At 30.9% G+C, this 20,030-nt stretch overlaps 1 protein-coding gene across 1 annotated transcript; it reads right to left on the reverse strand.

Annotated features, from left to right (window-relative positions):
* Positions 1 to 3,061: 3,061 nt before the first annotated feature.
* Positions 3,062 to 19,125, reverse strand: LOC142333595 (vacuolar protein sorting-associated protein 45-like). The gene is made up of 4 exons (XM_075380918.1): positions 18,988 to 19,125; positions 13,814 to 13,972; positions 9,621 to 9,722; positions 3,062 to 3,193 (listed from the first exon to the last, which is right to left on the reverse strand). Exons 1-4 carry the CDS (start codon positions 19,123 to 19,125, stop codon positions 3,062 to 3,064), a joined length of 531 nt encoding a protein of 176 aa, XP_075237033.1.
* Between the last annotated feature and the right edge of the window lie 905 nt (positions 19,126 to 20,030).

Consider the following 20,030-nt stretch of genomic DNA (forward strand, 5'->3'; position numbering starts at 1 on the left):
TGTGAAGTTTCAAATATAAGCATTTAATTGCTCATTTGTGGTACTAAGTTAACAAGTTTTGACATTTTTGAAAAAAATGATGATATTGAAGTTCAATTTATTACGAAGGGTTAACCTCAACAAATATAAAAAAAGTTGTATTCCACTTTAAAGGATTCTTCCTCTTGTTTTAGATGGTAAAAAAGCGGGCTGCTGAACTTAAATGTGATCATAGATCTGTCAATGAACAATCCCGATACCCGGAAAGAAAATTCTCACAAAATTTCATATGCTGTATTAAATGATCATCAATGAAGTTATGTGAGCTTGCTGACAGCAAACATCTTGATAGACCTCTGTGTAAACATATATAACAAAAAAAAACTACGACAATTGGACTTATACAGTCAGATAAGGGTCAATCAAATATTTTTTCTTTTTTTTTTACCTCCAGATTCATTGTTAGGCATTCTTCAGAGGATGAGATGAATGATTTGTAGCGTGTGAAAATGCCATGCCTGACTGGGATTAGAACCCGGTTTTATCAAACCTTGTGTATATACATATACATATTTAATTATGATATATATATAATATTAATCCAATTAACCCAAGTTCAGAATAAATAATTAAAAAACTATTATTGGGTTGATCAGATTAATATAATTTGTACAGTGCAGAGGAATATGATTCCTGAAAGGATCAATTTTAGAAATCGATTTCACAGAATTTAATTATCTACATGTTTTGTTTAAATCTTTTATGTGTTTATCACACATTAAACAAAGTTATTGTCAACTTAAACATAAAAACAAGGTTCTTTATCCCAATTTATTGGTTTTCACTCGAGTTCTCAAAAAATTGTGCATAATCAGTTCTGGGACACATTTTATTTGATTTCTTTGGTAAAAAACCATAACAAATCACTAATTCTGCCCCTTAATTAAGTCCTAAAAATTTCAGTATGACCTTATTAACCGAGATTGCTGCAATTCAAGTGACAGTTTTCACTAGCCATAACTTGCAAACAACGCATTTCAGAACATATGTTTATATGAACTGTTTTCATTATTTTCATGCATAGAATAGGTTATGAAAGACCTGAGAGAACTTCATGATACACCCAATATAAATATATATTATTGTCGAATGACTTCGATGGCACTTGATACTTTAAAACTTTGTGGTAGTCCTGAAAAGGGCTGTTTGAGTTTTTTGAGTGATGGCTCTGAAAAGGGTCGTTTGTGCAATTTGTGAGGTAGCCCTGACAAGTATTGTTGGGTCTGGAAGCTGTACTCCAGTGATGTTGGCTTGGCTGTAGGCGGAGAGTTGCGGCTCATATATACTGGAATCTGACTGAACTTCCTCTCAGCGGTAGTTGGGTCCCAGCTACAGCGTGGTAGTGATAGCCCCCAGAGCCCCGCAGCATTGGATCGGCATTGGTCGTCTTCTGCTGGTATGACCGAGGCAGTTCTCCCCAGGCCTGCCAGCCAGGGAGCTTGAAGTGCGGCAAGCTGAGGCTGCATGGTAGCGTCCGCGCCCAGCAGCTCCCTTAGCGAGCTGGCCAGGCCTGCTGCTCCGGTAGGGATGTTGGCATCTGCTGGGAGGTTCTTCTTCTTCAGGTGATGGTTGGTGACAAATTGAAAATTTGATTTGTCATTTGTTCATTTAAAGGAGCCTGTGAATGGTAGGGCAGCAGCGCCACTGTAGTGGGAGAGTTGCGGAATCAGCTACCTTAGCGGGTATGTATACTGTACTCCCACTGACATCTGAGCATATGCAGTTACTCAGTTACTGACAAGTTGACAAAGACCTTACAGATGTGGCTAAATTCACCGTAGCTCAATATCCTGAGAAAGAGATAAAACTGAGAAATACAAAGCTTATTTATTTTTAATTGTTATTTAAAATATAGTGTCCCATTTGAAATTCCCTTTTTTTTATCTCTGCTCACATGAAACGCTGGCTAGAAGGACAACATTTTGGCACAGACATCGAGCTGCAGACCAGCATAAAAACATGGTTGAAAACATAGGCGGCTCCGTTCTATGACGAGGGTATTGGAGAGTTGGTACCACGCTACAACAAATGTCTAAATCAGAGTGGTGACTGTAGAGAAATAGCGTAATTATGTAAGTACTTGTTACAAATAAAAAAAATTTTATTTTCACTGTGGTTTTAATTTCGTCACCAATCAGACCTTGACAAAAAAATAACCCTTGTACTTCAATGAACATGGCAAGAATTTGCCTATCAGCTGGATATTCTTCGCGTGACTGGTGGGGCACAAGTGAACGTGATGTGATGTAATGTAAGTTTCTGTTATAACTTGATAAGACAGACTTTAATTTAATTTTTGTTTTATGTCGATATGTGTAATATTTTAGGAAATATAGTTAAATAAAAGTCGAGCATTTCAAATGGAACACTATATTTATTTTCAAAATTTAAAAACAAATCATGTATTACTTTTAGCGTGTAGAATGGGTAATGAAACCCACTGAATAACAGAAAAAATAAAACGGAAAAGAATAATTTTTAAAATGTAGTGTTACAGAGGATATTGAAAATAATGCTGGTCAATAAAATTTGAAATGAAGAGGTCAAAGATTTGAGGGAAGAGGTGAGAAATTTATGGAAAATCATGTACAGGTGAATTAGGTTGGGTATTAAGCACATCCAGGATTATTTAAATTGATAGTGAGAAGGTAGACTTCAATGACTTAAATGTGTAAACCGTATAACTGAAACTAGAATATAGTAAATATGCTGAGGTAAAATATTGGTACAGAACAGAAAGTAATAAAGAAGAACATCAAACCAGTGATGACTTAAAAAAGAATGGATTTATGGCCACAACCTTCTACAAAGTTAAATAAATACAGTAGGAAAAGAATCAACCATATCAGCCCAAATGTTATTGACGTTTAAGTAAAAATCGATACAAACAAATATTTATAACAATATATCTAGTCAAACAAATAATTATGAATACCTTCTTAAAGAATTTGATGCATCCATCAATTTACAAGTAACTGAAATCTTTTTCATTTCTTTTATCTATATACATAAGAATTAAATGTTACCTTTTAGGAGGACACATTCCAAGTAAAGGATAAGCATTTTCTCTTAACTTTCCTTTAATTAAATCTTCTAATGTTTCCTTAACAAGTGGTACATGCTGTGTGTATACATTTTCAACACCTTTTAAATCCTGTACAAGAAAAAAAATTAATAAGTTTTTAATGAAAAAAGTGTAAATTGAAACATTTGAGAAATAAGTTTGTCGAAAGATTTCTACTTTTCAAAAAGGCTAATGATAACAAAATTTACCGTAAGATTTTAAATAAAATCTTTCATACAACCCTTGGAATTTATCCACGGATCAGAAAGAAAAAAGTAATGAGAGAAAATTGTGTTTTATAGCCAGAAAAATGTTTAAAAATATACAAGATTTGTTCAAAAACACAGAACTTTTGTAATAGTGTGCCAATCAGAGCACACAGCAAGTTTCAACAAAAAAATAGCAGTCTAGCGACAACTTTTGGAAACACAATGCCATTTGATGTGTCACGCTACTATTAAGTTTTCAATCTGCAACAGTTGGAGTATACATATATATATATTAACCTCTTATCGGGGTTTTAACAAAATGAAAATCAAAAATCTTGAAGAACAACATGTTTGTGTTAAATTTTGTTTGTTGTTGAACTCAGAATGTTGTTGTTGAACTCAGTAAAACTTTCACAAAGACATTTAAAATGTTTCAGTAAGCACTTAGGGAAAACTGTATAAGCAGAATGAAGTATTACAAATGGTGCAATTATTTTAAAAGAAGAAGAATACTGGATGGTGACGATTCCAGATCTGAACTTCCTTCCACAACAAACACTGAAGCAATGGTTCTTGAAGACGGCCACTTAAATGCCTAAAAGATTGCTGAGAAAATGGCAATATTGCACAATTTTAACAGGAAAACTTACATTTATCACACCTCCACAAAATTTGTGCCATGTTTGCTAACCAGTGATCAGAGAGATGATTGTGTTAACATAACAAGATCTTCTTGAATTGTGCTGGTACCAGTGAAAACGTTTTGAAAAATGTTATAACTTGAAGTAAAACTTGGGTTTATGACTACGATATGGAAACTAAAACAATTACCATCATAGTTAGCGGGGAAAGGATAGGCCCAACCAAAAAAGTTTGTGAAAGTCGGTCAAAGATGAAGGTGAATCTGTAATGACATTCGTCTATGACGCCTGGAAATGTGATAGCTCATTATGAATCCATTCCATGTGGTCAAACAGAAAGCAAATAGTTATATATGGAAGTTTTAAGGCAATTAAAAGATGCTGTACACAAAAGAGCAACGGGAAAACTTTAACTGGACAATAACAATCACTTGCGCATCACCTCTTATCCACCAATATCTGCAAAACACAAAACAATCATTGTGCTTAATCAACCTAATATCCAGATTGGCCCCAGAAGAATTTTTTTTTTTATGAAAATATGTCATGTTTTTAATCATATCTAACAGAATATGTAATTCTTATTTTTAATTATGACTTAATTCCTATAAATTCTAAAGCAATCTATTGAAAACAAAATATTGTTATAAGAATTTACAGTGAGAACAAAACTGCTTGATTTGTGGAAGTATTGGAATTGCAATTTATCTTAACTTACCCAGCAACTTCTAATGAAACCTGAGAACTTTCAATTTTGTCAGCCCCTGTACAATTCTTACTTGGGACTCTGCAACTTCTGACTGTACACAAAACTGAAAAATCTTCTAAAAAAAAATATCTGATAATATGTGATAAATCAGCTGTTAGCTATTCAGAAAGATTATAAGGAATGCTTTCAAAGTGGAAACATCACTGATAAAAGATTGTGACTTCCAAAGGGAACATAATTACCATTGACTACAATTAATTCTTTTGACAGCTTCAGCACAAGGTTGAATACTTTCCAGAGTTACCTTGTACTTGGCCATCCATACTGCTAACATGTTAAATGTATCAGCACATATGTTGGCGCAGGGACTGAAAGCCTGTGTACTAGCATTTTGTATGCATTGGCCTCTGTAACAAGCAAACTAAAACATTGTCATTTTCTATATGTCTTTTGTGGTATGGTAATATATAAAAAAACAGGTTTCATAAACTTGCTGGAGTGTATATAATTGTTGAGTTATATTTTAAATTACATATCGATGTTGTGATCTAGGCCTACTTCCTGTTGTATAGCAACTAATAATAGTAGAATCATTTATGAATCGTACATGACTAATATGCTACTTATGAATTGTAAACATAACACGCAATTCTAACAATTTCATTTACTTATTTTTAATCTACTGTAATCATTGTGCTGTGAAAATCATATTTCAAACATCACTTATAATTAAGTTCTAGAAATAGTTATTATAGAAACAGTTATTGCAGTATATATTTTACTTAATGAAGTGAATAGCCAGGCGTGGGAAATTATATTCGATGTTCACAATTTCTTTTCACAAAACAATACGGAACTGGAGTAGTGAGGAAAACTGAAGTGCTGAATACGATTGTTGAAACGACAAAAGTATCAGCATAAACAGTCCAAAGAATTTAGCAGAAGGGAGATCAAATAAAACTAAAAAGCCATCTGTGTTCATTTTGCTGAAAAACATGTAAATCACCCCAATACTGTGTGAAATTTAGATTCGTTTGACGCAAATGATTTGTTTAATAAATAGATTTTATGTAACTGAAAAATGTGTTCCTAATGTGAAGAGAATTATACAAAAAGCCCGCAAAAGTGAAATTAATTTCAAAGGGAGTGAAAGATCTTTAAGGAGAGTCTTACGTAAAATGGATTTAGATGGAAAAAACAAAAGACAACCAGAAATACTGATAGAATGGCATGACATTAAAATGTAAAGAATTAAATTTTTACAACAAATTTTTCTGTTTCATGAAGGAAGATTGATTGCATACACAAATGAAACCTACATTCACAGTAGTCATGCGACACCAAAATTGTGGATAGACACAACAAACCTTCATGAGGGACTGAAAACACCAATATTCAAGGGCTCACTATTAATAATTGTTCATGCCAGCTGTAATAAAGAATTCATTAACAATGCTTTACTTATATATGAGTAAAATAAGAAAGAAGATCACAAACTGAAGGGTTCTGAAAAATACAAGAAACGGTTACGGGAGAAATGTATTCCCAACTTGCCACCTTTGTACTAGGTACTTGTGATACGATCTATCACAACATTCTGCTACAAAAGCAGCCAAATTATAATTCTTTAAAAAGCGAGGTGATAGAATGGTTAGCCGAACAACGAATTACCTGTTCTCCTGCTATGACAAAGAGTGAATTATATGATATAAAATCACACAAAGAAAATCAAAAGAAATTTGACATTTTAGAAAATTATGGTCACACAGTTCTATGACTCTCACCTTAACATCCTGAGTTAAATGCCATAGGAATGATTTGGAGAAGTGAAAGGGCATGTGGGTAAAAGAAACACAACGTTTAAGATGTCAGATGTTCTTAAGTTAGCTGAAGATGACTTTCATAGTGTCTGAAGCTGACTGGAGTGATGTTTGTAAGCATGTTGTCAACATTGAAAAAAAATATATTGAAGACAAACATTTATATGATGTGCACATTGACATCGACAATTTTGTGATAAATGTGAATTCAGAATCGGACATCAGCGCTTTAGAATCTACAGACTACAGCGACTTCAGAATTTGCAAGCTACAGCAATAAAGTGAGTAGAAAAAATAATTATTTAACATACTATAAAATAATAGCATTAACTGGGATTCTAAATTAGTTTTAATTTATAACATCATATGAAATTTTGGTAATAAATATCATCTATTTTATGTTATCGTGACAATGTTTTTAGTCTGCATAGTACCATGCCAAATGTTTGCTGAATGTTAGTAGTTTTTTGTGCCAACTTAGTTGCCGATAATTCTACTGCACTGTGACCATCACAAAATGTACATCGGGCTGGTGTTTAAAGAATGATGCACAGAATCTTTATTTTCATCCGTATTAAACCTCATAAGAACCACATCCGATGTACAGATGAGGTATTAAACCTCATCCATACAAGAACCACATAAAAACATGATGGGTAATACCAAAAAAAACTTGCAGAGAGAATTCCCAACATTCTTACTGAAGACTGATAAAACTACTATCATTAAGTTAGACAAGGATCAATCTTTTCTTCCCGTAAGTGCGAAAAACAAAAATTTACATTGCTAGATGGAAATTATCAGTAACTTCATGAGAGGCTAGTTCAATATTAATTTTCATGTGTTGTAAGTATCTTCAGAATAAGGTCATATATTTTAAGAGAATATATAAGCAGCTTCTGTTACTTCAGCTCATTATGTGGAAATAAAGAAAAGCTTTTTTCAAAGTAATTAAATCGTCATGAAATTAAGTTTATAAACATTTGTTAGTAATTAGACACTAAAACCAGGTAAGCATTATTGTTAATACAACTTACAGCGCCAATGAATGTAAGACAAGAAATGTTTCCAGGACATATTTATATTAAAAAATAATGACTTTCTATGGCCTCCTTGGATCTGCCAGATCTGTTAGGATGTGAGTACTTTTCTCAAGCCTTTTACATAAAAGGACTATGTGAAAAGATAAAGATATGAAATGACTACTTGTAATGAAACAGCAATACTATTAAATTAAAAAAATTAAATGAATGCGTCAGCATATAAATTAGCAAATATATTAAAAGACGTGGGGATATTGAGAAAAACCGAAATAGTAAAAAAAAATTCAATTGATGTAGCAAAAAAATTATAAATATAAGAATAACAGAACACTGTAGAATTGTGTCGTTTGACATAGAAAACTTATATCCGTCTATACCATTAAAAAAAACTATAAAAATTTTAGAAAAGAAACTAAATGGGGAAAAGATAAATAAATAATAACTTAAAAACAGAAATGATTAAAACTTGAGAAACAATTCTCCAACAAAATTAGTTTAAATTTAATAAAATATATGAAAAACAAAGTATGGATTAGGCACGGGTAACCCGCTATCAGCGATACTAAGCGAAGTATTCTTACAGAATATGGAAGATAGTATACCAGATATCATGAAAAAATACAGATGCTTAGAATATATTAGATACATAGATGACACTTCAATAGTATTTAAAAATAAGATAAATAATAAAGAAAATAAGATTTTGGAAGAAGTGAACAAATTCCACCATAACATTAAATATACAATAGAAAAAGAGAAGGGCAAAACTATTAATTTTTTAGACGTAACAATAAAAAGAAATAATAACAATCTAGATTTTGAAAGATACAGAAAAGAAACCATTACAGATAACATCACGGCTTACCATTAGAATTATCCTGTGGAGCAAAAATTAGCAACTTTTAGATAATGATAAGTTGGGCAATATAAATTAATATTAAAGAAACCGGCATATAAAAAAAGTTAAACACTATTTTTCAATTAGCAGAAAATAACGGGTATAAAAAAGAAATTATCAGAAAAATGAATAAAATAGAAATAAATTAAATGAAATTAAAACAACAAATCGTAAAGAAATCTTTAAATGGAGTAAATCAACATTTACTAGGAAAAACATTTACCCGATTAAACAATTATTTAATAAATATAATATAAAAATGGCTATAAATACAGAGAAAAGATTTTTGATAGCAACATAGAAGAAAAAGATATATACAACAGTAATGGTAAATAAAAAATAAAATGTAAATGCAATGCAATGCAACAAACATAGGACAAACGGGAAGAAATTTTAAATTAAGGTACAATGAACACATGAAAACTTTCAAAATCAAAAAAATTATTCTAATTATGCAACGCATTTAATAAAAGAAGGGCATACCTCAATGAAATTGGAAGAATCAACAAAATTAATTTACAAATTTGTTAAAGGAAGCAGAATGACATTTAAAAAATCTACAAATCTTTAAATTAAAAAGTAACAATAAAACGATCATAAATGAACACATCAATAATCAAGCAGATGTCCTTTTCAAGAACCTCAATTTATTGAAAGCAGGAAATAGATAAAAGATAAATATAACCATTAATAACACATAAACTAGAAGAAGGCCAAATAGGGCATGTCAAATATAAGGAGGGGCGTTGACGAAACGTTATATAAAGACTAACAGAAATTTAAAGTATCAATATAATAAGTTTTGACAATGGAGTGCTTCCGAAACATCTCAGCAAGAGATTAAAGAATGAATCTAAGAAAGGTAAACAGTACTAAACATAGAAAATATTAAATGACAAGATATAAAAAAAATGCTCAACTTTAAGCAACATTAATACGAGTAATCATCATTTATCGGTCGTAACTTAAAAAAACAATTAAATCTTAAAAATAATAAAAATGAAAATTAACTGCGCTTCAAACTTTTTCATTATTATTTATTTCTGATTTACTTGACCAATTTCAAAACCGTTTGGTTTTTCTGTCACTCGTTTAAACAAGGCATTGTTAACATGGTATTCTATTCTACATTAGTAAATAATAAAAGCTTCAGTTTCATAATGATTTTTAATAACAATCCAATAAAAAATATATTACCTTAAAAAATCTTTTTGTAATTTTAACTACGGCTTCTTGCGATACAATATCACCAACAGATTGATCTTGCAAATTACCATATGCAAGAACATTGTAGATAATCTAAAAAAATAAAAAATATACACGAATAAAAATAACTGTAAGAAATTCAGACATATATGTGAAAGAAAAATTTCCAAAAGATGAGAAATAATTTTTTTTAAAAATCAATAAACAGTAAGTTTTAATTTAGCAAAAATCTAAATTTTTAATTTATTCCAAAAAATCAACCGTGAAAAATCAATTTAATATAGGTAGTACAGTGGGTTGCTGATTATCCAAATGCCAATAATAAATACACTGCTTAAAAAATCTAAAATATTATTTTAAATCTAAGCTTTTCTTCAACAGGAAAGGTATTTTTATTGGTCTTTGTGCTTACATGGTTTTTTTAATTGATCTTTTTTGTAAATTTGAAGAGAGCACAAAACGTACATAAATTTAGGCCTGTGGTAAACTAAAAGAATGAACTCAAGAGAAAATGCTATTCTACACGATTCTTTGTTTAAAATGACTATGTTATCAGTGTTAAAAGTGACTACAGATTACAGGTATTTTTAAGAGGAATAGAGACTTTAAAGGTACATCTTCATTATTGACCATCAATAATATTATTCTATTAAACTTAGAGCAGTTTTTTGCTTTGTAATTTTTAACAAATGAATTTTTTTAAAACACAAAGTAACTTAATTTCTCTTTGATACATCTTTTGTAAGAAAAAAGGCTTTTTTTTAAATAAGTTTTTTAAATGACATTTTTTTATAAAACAATCCAGTAGTAAATTTTAATCTCTTTCAGATAATTTTTGTAAACTCTAATTCTTTTATTACCAATTTCTATTCATTGGATTTTTTATAACATATTACTCTATACGTTTTTTATTACATTGTATGTTATGTTCTGAGCAATCTTTTTAATTTAACAGAAATACATTTATTTTTTATATTTTCATCCTTTTATTAGTACGATTATCTAACAGTAAAATATATCCAGTACGTATGATAAACGCACTTTAATTTTCCAATTATTCGCAAAGACAAATTTGGTAAATGGAGTTCTACTGTACTTATTAAAAAGGTGAGTATATACAGAGTGAATCAAATGTATAGAAAATTCTCAACCGCTTTAAAACCTTTCCAGATAGAATACTATAACTTTCAGGATAAGGTATTGATCAACCTGTAGACAAGAAATAAAATTTCAACCCCTCCTTGAGGGGTGGCCCAGGGGTTGTAACTCAAATATTTTAAATGGTAACACTCTTTGTGAGATACATCCTTTTAAAGGTCTATTTAAGACAAGAAAAATGGTATAATTAAAACTTGGTATGATGCCTGTAACCAAAATAGCAGCGGGATAAAGAATGGATTTTGAAAAATTAATAAATTTAGTAGTTTAAATAATAAAACTAAATAAAATGAAATTAAACTGAATTAAATTCAAATTTAATCTAGTTCGATTAAAATTTATTTTAAAGGTAAAATTTACATTTTAACAAATTTATATTGTTTAACACAAAAAATTGTTTTTGTTCCAATTTAATGAATGAATAAATAAAAATAGTGTCACCTAATCATACTGATCAGTTGATCATTAATGGTTTCTTACCGCTGTTGTAAAAATGTAGCTTATTTCATTGTCGTATAATATTCCATTTAGAGTCTTTCATTATTACTTTAGTTCATGAGAATTTATTGTGATAGGTTAGCTATGTTCATTACCATTTACATCTGTGGTTTCCCCTACCCCTTCAGTAGCATCTACTCGTCTTGTTGCCCCCATTATGACCCAACTCTCCTACTTTGCATGACCATGTACAAGTTACCGCAAAAACAATGCCCTGTTTCCGCAGTAACAGCGAGAAAAACATCGCTTACTGTTTTATACATCTTGTGTGTGAGAGCATAAGTGTGTATGAACTGAGATCCTATGGTGGAGACTGTAAGCTGCGTGCACAACCTGCCTGTATTAATGGTAATGAATATAATTGATTTTTTCTACCTTTACTGGATTTGTTATTTACATTTTTTCCCTATTTTGTAACTGTTTTTTACTGAATTAATTTTTTCTGTATCTGCTAACATTGCTATCAGCAGGTCACTTAGTGAACAGGAAAGGGTCACACCTTTAGTGATGTAGAGGTTTGCAGTAGAGTTATGTCGGAGAGTGAAGTCTGTGAATTGTTCAACGCAACATTTAATAATCATAACCACATTTCAAAAGGTACAGTATCAAAAACCATCAAACAATTTGAAGAAACGAGGAGCATTAATAATAGGGGAAAACCAGGGAGGCCCAAATCTGCAATAAAATAACAAATCGTTAAGAGATTATGCAAGAATTCATTGAGAATCCTCATTTCTTGACTCAAACAGCAGCGCAAAAATATAACATTAGCTAAAGTTCAGAGATTCGTAGATTATGAAGGATTAGGAAACCAAAAAATAATGCGGCCTATAGGACCAAAAATAATGAATAGGGAACCAAAGAAAATAACGAAATCATAGAAATGTTGGGTAAAATGAATGATAAGATGATACCATGTAAGTAGAAAAATTATGTTGATTTGGAGATAGTGGACTGTATAAGATAATGCTTGGGCTGGAACAATCCCTTGGACCAGTATGAGAATAAAGATACTTGATAAATAAGATAAACAATACTTAATTTATAATAAGATTCACTAAACTACAAGACATATAGTAAATGCACATAATGAAACACTTGCTAACGGAATGGATCCGTGCTACTTATGACAAATGCTAATCATGACTGACTTGCGGGTGGAGGTGATATTGCTCTCAACAAGTGCTAAAACACGACTGCTCGCTGTTGGAGTGAACATGATGTTGCTCCCCAACAAATGCTATGCACGACTGATTTAATGATCGGTTACAACCAAACCCCATTACGAGTTCTCCCACCACTTCTCAACTTCTCAATGTCCAACACATTAAATACTGAAAATTTCAAACCCTTCAAAATTTGTTCGGTGCAAGATGACTATGATGAAAGATTTGAGTTCTGTGAAATTATAAAGAACAATATTTATGTAGATCCTAATTTATTAAACAACATACTGGACTGATATTAATCCACACTAGTATCGTGAGGCAAATACTAAGTATCCGGTCCAAAGTAAATTGTACAGGCAGGTATTGTTGGTGGACGATCAATATTTAATGATTTAAATACAGTGAAATATGAGACTTTGCTTTTCGACTAGATCATTCCAAACATTCAAAACATTGTTGGCCCCGACATCCAAAATATTTGGTTTCAACAAGGTGGTGGTGATCCGCTTCATTTCAGTCTTCAGGTACATGAAATTTTAAATGCATTTTTTTCTGGAAGACGGATTGGCTAAAGGGGTCAAATAGAATCGCCAGCGAGATCAACTGAATTGTCACCAATGGATTACTTTGTATGGGGCCGTTTAAAAAGTATTGTTTATCATAGTAAGCCCCAAGATATCGATGATTTACAAACTAGAATTCAAGAAGCGGCAAAAACTATCATTAGGGAATCATTGGATAATACAGTATCATCCTCTTACAACTGACTGGTACACTGTCAAACAACGGATGGATAACATTTCGAACATTTATTAAAATAAAGTGTAAGTAAATAAGTAAACAATACGCTTAACAAATAATTTTTTTTAATAAATTTATTCGATAATATCCAATTAATCAAATCTCTGTAAATTTATTTATTTGCAGTAACAGTTCCTTAGATTATCAACGTAATATTTTTCAAATATAAATTTTATCCTACCGCCATTTTTGGTACAGACATCGTACCAACTTTTTATTTATACCATATTTCTTGTCTTAAAGAGACCTTTAAAATGATTGACCGCACAAAAAGTGTTACCATTTAAAATATTTGAGCTACAACCCCTGGACTAAGGGGTTGAAATTCTATTTCTCATTAAAAGGTATCAGTTGACTGATACATTATCCTGAAAGTTACAGTATTCTATCTGAAACGGTTTTAAAGTCATTCAGGGATTTCCATACTAGAAACTGTTTATAAATAAAATATATAATACTAACAAGTGAGTTACCGTTTAAGTATTTTGTAAATAAGTTATTATGTAACATCAAAGTAAATACATATACAAAAACAAAATGGTAAAAATAATAACTTACATTTGTTTTATTTTCTGGTACACCTCGTTTCTTTAACGCATAAATTAATCCAGTTATATAATTATTTGAATGTCTTTTATATCTTAAAGCGTACAACATAACCAATTTACATGCTTCTTCATCACGCACTTTACTGTTACCAATTACTTGCCTTATACGCTGTCAAAATAAATAACAGTAAAAGGGATTAAATTATTAAATAGGTTTATTTTGAAAACTAAAAATATTATTATTATTAAATAAAATATGAAGTTGTCAAAGAAAAGATTTCTTAACAAATAAAAGAAACCACCCGAACCCTAAGGAGAATAAAAAGATAACACCATAAAGACACACTGAAGTCAATAGAAGAATTCAATAAAACACAGTCAAGATACTATTACAAAACCTCCAAAAATCAGCTCCAAAAATATGAATCCCCAACCCTACTAATAAAGATTGAAACCGTTTAACTGGCTCGTAACAATAAAGACAACGTGGAAATCTTAGATAAATATTTCAACAAACTCGTAAATTGCGAAGAACTGATAGAAATCCTAAACTTCAAGATCAACACTCCAATGACAAAACAACACAATCAGACATCAACCATCCCACAATAATGAAGTCTACCAACAACTGGGTGAGATGAAGAATTAAAAAGCAGCAGGAGATCAGATAGAGATCTGGAAACGTGCAGGAAGATCAGCAAAAATTGTACTTCATCAACAGCTTGTCAATATCTGGATCAAAGAAGAACTACCAGAACGCTGGACGACAGCCCTCATCCATCCTCTACACAAAAAGGAGAAAACAGAACCTAACAATTACAGGGGAATCTCACTCTTACACACAACATACAAAATTCTTTCAAGAATCATCCTCGATGCAATTTGAAAAATACAGACTGATTATTTTTCAACTTTTTAATATCCTTATTACAATGTGATTTGTCCTACTCTGTAAAATAAGCAGTTGTCTCGGTTTTGACTTCATCATTTGTGTAAATCTTCGTCCAACAAGCTATTTCTTCAAATTTGGGAAGAGGAAGTAACTGCTGGGAGCCAAATCTGATGAATGTGGAAGCACTACGAAGCATAGGACATGGAGTTTTGGAGCAACAAACCGAGAATGTGTAGAAGAATTATCATGGTGAAAGAACACTTTCTTTTTGGCCAGATGTGAAGTTTTTAGTCTGAAGTCATTTGATTGTATTTTTTAGCACTACTTGTTTGTCTATTTGATTGACAGGATATTTAGCACATTTCAATCAACCCAGTAGTAAAGCCTAATACTCTCCAGTGATGATTCTGCCTTTTTCCAGATAGTCAAAGAGCACCATATCAAAAGATTAAAAAAGAAAACCTGTAGTCATGACTTCCTGTAGATGGAACAGTTTTTTGCTTTCTTTGGTACACCTTTCTTCTGTTCCCAACCTCTGTTTGGTCTCTGGAATGTAATGGTGAATCCTAGTTTCATCTACTATAATAAAACATCAAAGAAACTCAGCAGCATCACGTTTAAATACATTTAAACACTGTCAAGAAGTGTTCAGTCAAATATGATTTTTTTTTTTTACTGTTAACAACAAGTACATATCAAGCAGAAAGCTTTTTTATATAAAAAATGTAGCAGACTTATAAGATGATTATAATGTCAGCAGGTTCATGTACCTTCAGGTGATCATTTGTCAAAGCATTGTGGATTTTTGAAACAATTTTGTTGGACATAGTGGTTTTTGGGTATACTGATCTTTCATAATCTTGAATGGACATATAATCACGATTAAATTCAGTAGCACACATTTTTACTGTTGAAAACGAGGAGGAATAATCCTCTAATATGGAATCTAACTATTTTTGTATGTTCGTCAAGATTAAACCTTTTAAAACAAAGTACTTTATAACAGCTAGAACTTCAATTTTATCCATTTGTCTGAAAATGTCAATATTTGTTTGTAATATCAATCACTACAAACAAGCAACTAAATGAAAATGTTAAAAACTACAGCGCATCATGTAAAAGATCATACTAAACAAATACCATAGTCATGTGATCATACTTGTACCAGCTCTGTCAAATCAAAAAATTTCCAAATGCCTCTCACATTCCACATTCTTATCCAATTTCCCTTAAAATATTAAAACATTTTATTTTAATCTACATTATCATAGGCCTTCTCCAAATGAATTTATTCTTTATAAGCGTGCCATGTATGATTAGTGTATGAGTAGGTCTTCTTTGTAACCGTGCACTTTCTGAAACTGAACTGGTCTTCATTTACTACACCTTCCATTTGCCTGATTCTAATACACTAAATTTCACGATTATAGGTTAAACGATTGATAATATTTACCAATAAACTAATGGAAAAACCATTTTAACAAAAATTTTCATATATTTTAACTAAGAGAATCTCATAATTTGGAAGAAAAAACAATAAAATAATCGAAAAAACAACAATCGAGGGAGATTAAATATTTTATATATGGCAACAGTTTATAAAATTATATTACATACTATAATAAGTGATTATTAAAGAAATAGTTGTACCTGAAGTTGTGCAGAATGTTGGTCTTGACATGCTAACTCTTGTTCCATTTCTGATACTTCAAGAAGATTACGTTTTGTCACAAGAGTTGACAATTCAATTTAGTCACCTAAAGAGGCATGGCCACCCCCTCAACCTGACATAACGATTCGACTCAAAAACTATACCAATATAGTATTCCACTATACCGGACCCTATACATATATATATATTGATACTGAGCGTATAACTATATAAAACAAGTGTTTTACCAAAACCGGACCGGGATAATTTTTTTCAATAAGAAAATTTTTAAGTTAAAAAAACTGCAACATATATATATAATGTATAACACTAATAACAGCTACATGTTTTGAAACAGTACCTGACATTTTCTAAAAAAATTTAAAAATAATATGATGCATAATATAACATACAATTAAATCAACAATGGATATAATAATTTATAAATAGAATAGAGTAAAACAAGTTAAATAAACCTTATTGGCTTGCTTGTTAAAATAATAAAAATAGCTAAATATTAAAACAATAGTACTCTATGATTAAATCATGTTCTTTTTTAAAGTTGAACTGTTCAAATTAAAAAAAAAATATAGAATTATTGTCAACAACAGAATAATTATAAATTCTTAAAAAAATTTAGAATTAGAAAATGGCATTATAGAGGAAGAAGAGAAAGTTGACGAGGATGAAAGGGGAGAAACAATACTGAAATCTAAATTTAAGAGAGCATTAAAAGATTTGAATGGCAGAAAGACTCCTGGAATAGACGGAATACCTATAGAATTACTGCGCAGTGCAGGTGAGGAAACAATTAATCGATTATACAAACTTGTGCGTAATATTAATGAAAAAGGGGAAGTTTCACCAGACTTCAAAAAGAGTGTTATAGTCATGATACCAAAGAAAGCAGGGGCAGATAAATGTGAAGAATACAAAATAATTAGCTTAACTAGCCATCAAAAATCTTAACTCTGTACAGAAGAATTGAGAGGAGAGTGGAAGAAGTGTTAGGAGAAGACCAATTGATTTCAGAAAAATTATAAAGACAAGGGAAGCAATTTTAGGCCTCAGATTAACAGTAGAAGCAAGATTAATGAAAAACAAACCAACATACTTGGCATTTATAGAACTAGAAAAGGCATTCGATAATGTAGACCGGAATAAAATGTTCAGCATTTAAAAAAAATTAGGTTCAAATACAGAGATAGAAGAACAATTGCTAACATTTACAGGAACCAAACAGCAACAGTAATAATTGAAGAACATAAGAAAGGAGCCGTAATAAGAAAGGGAGTCTGACAAGGATGTTCCCTATCCCCGTTGCTTTTTAATCTTTACATAGAACTAGCAGTTAATGATGTTAAAGAACAATTTAGATTCGGAGTAACAGTACAAGGTGAAAAGATAAAAATGCTACGATTCGTTGATGATATAGAAATTCTAGCCGAGATGAAAAGGATTTAGAAGAAACAATGAATGGCATGGATGAAGTCCTACGCAAGAACTACCGCATGAAAATAAAGAACAAAACAAAAGTAATGAAATGTAGTAGAAATAACAAAGATGGACCACTGAATGTGAAAATATGAAGAGAAAAGATTACGGAGGTAGAAGAAGTTTGTTATTTGGGAAGTAGAATTACTAAAGATGGATGAAGCAGGAGCGATATAAAACGCTGAATAGCACAGGCGAAACGAGCCTTCAGTCAGAAATATAATTTGTTTACATCAAAAATTAATTTAAACGTCAGGGAAAGATTTTTGAAAGTGTATGTTTGGAGTGTCGCTTTATATGGAAGCAAAACTTGGACGATCAGAGTACCCGAGAAGAAAAGATTAGAAGCTTTTTAAATGCGGTGCTATAGGAGAATGTTAAAAATCAGACGGGTGGATAAAGTGACAAATGAAGAGGTGTTGCGGCAAATCGATGAAGAAAGAAGCATGTGGAAAAATATAGTTTAAAGAAGAGACAGACTTATAGGCCACCTATTAAGGCATCCTGTAGTAGTCGCTTTAATATTATAGGGTCAGGTAGAAGGAAAACATTGTGCAGGCAGGTAACGATTGGAATATGTAAAACAAATTATTAGGGATGTAGGATGTAGGGGGTATACCAAAAACGACTAGCACTAGATAGGGAATCTTGGAGAGCTGCATCAAACCAGTCAAATGACTGAAGACAAAAAAAAAATAAAAATGATCAAACATTAAGAATTGAAAACATACAACTTCAATTAATTTATAATAATAGGGCAAGGCAAGGCCCATTCAGGGAAATAAATATAAAACTACATTACTGTATGTCTGCATTACTGAGAATATTACTATCAGTGGATATGATGCTCACTGAACCCTAAATTAATAATTATGAGAATTTTAATGCGTAGACAACTGTCAGTCAATAAATTCCAGATAACTCAAAACTATTTGTTTTGTCAGTAATTGGTGCAGGCAAAAATGTTGTATTTTTGAAAGTACAAGTAGTAAATCCTACAGATGGATAAAAACTTGTTTTATATGTAAAACTATCACTATCGGTTTTTCACCCATAATGATGCGTTATTACTATCAAGAAAAATTTGTTGAAATGATATTAAATTAAAATATGAAGACAAACAAGTATTTAAATTGTATTAACATACCTTAAATTGTGGATATGTTTCAACAAAGTTTTTCATATCTGCAATACTTTCGACTTTTTGTTGACTTTTAGCTTTTCTTTGAAACTCATCCATTAATTCTTTCATTGTTTGTCCAATTTCTCCGTAATTTAAATACATATTCTGAAAAATTAAATGACAATTACAATTTTTTAATTTTATATATATATACATATATATATATATATATATATATATATATATATATATATATATATATATTTGTTTATTGATAAATATTTTATTTTTAAGCATTCTGGTGGTATAAAATCCAAATCTTATATATATATATACCGTATATAAAAATGAATGTTTCTTTGTCCCGTATGTGTTCATATACCATTCATCTGATTGTGATGAAACTTTGGTGAGTTGTGCACATGCCCGTGACATTTTCTGAATTACTTTGGAAACTCTAGGTGGCACTGGGGTCAAGATATTTAAAAAAACGGATTTGTGGTCTAATTTGGCTCATATTCTGAATATATAATAGTTACATGAAAAGAAATATTTTTGCAAAAAATGGACCCGCTGGATGGTGCTGGGGTCAAGATACTTAGAAAAATTGTATTTATGGTCTGATTTGGTTCATATTTAGAACATATAAGTTACATGAAAATGGAAAATGGGAAATAGGGAGAAAGGGAAAAGAGAAGAAGGGATAAAGGAAAAAAGGGAAGATGGGAAGGGAGAAAGGGAAGATGGGAAGAAGGAAAAAAGGGAAAGGTTAAATTTTGTGAAGTTCCTTACTGTTAATTTTTTTAATGTTTTATTAAACTTTCATTTGTGTTCATTTAATCTACATATATACACAAATCTAGCAATGGCGAAGCATTGCCAGGTCAACTATTTTTAAAATAAATTTATGAAAAATAATTATTAATAAAATTATTAAAACCATTAAAAAAGTGTGATGAAGTAACTAACGATAACAATAAAAATAAATACATAAAACAAAATCCATCAGCATCATACTTTAATGGATTAATAAAAATATACAAAGATGGATTTCCAATAAGACCTTT

Source organism: Lycorma delicatula, chromosome 13 (assembly GCF_047948215.1).
Source record: "Lycorma delicatula isolate Av1 chromosome 13, ASM4794821v1, whole genome shotgun sequence".
Lineage (NCBI taxonomy): Eukaryota > Metazoa > Arthropoda > Insecta > Hemiptera > Fulgoridae > Lycorma > Lycorma delicatula.

Bases quoted from the DNA above. Each gene is read 5' to 3' on its own strand.
- LOC142333595 (XM_075380918.1), bottom strand. From the start codon at position 19,125: ATGTATTTAAATTACGGAGAAATTGGACAAACAATGAAAGAATTAATG. The intron at 13,973-18,987 runs GTATGTTAATAC...TTATTTTGACAG, and splicing joins AAACATATCCACAATTTAAG to CGTATAAGGCAAGTAATTGG. The intron at 3,194-9,620 runs GTAATATATTTT...TTTCTTGTACAG, and splicing joins TTACAAAAAGATTTTTTAAG to GATTTAAAAGGTGTTGAAAA.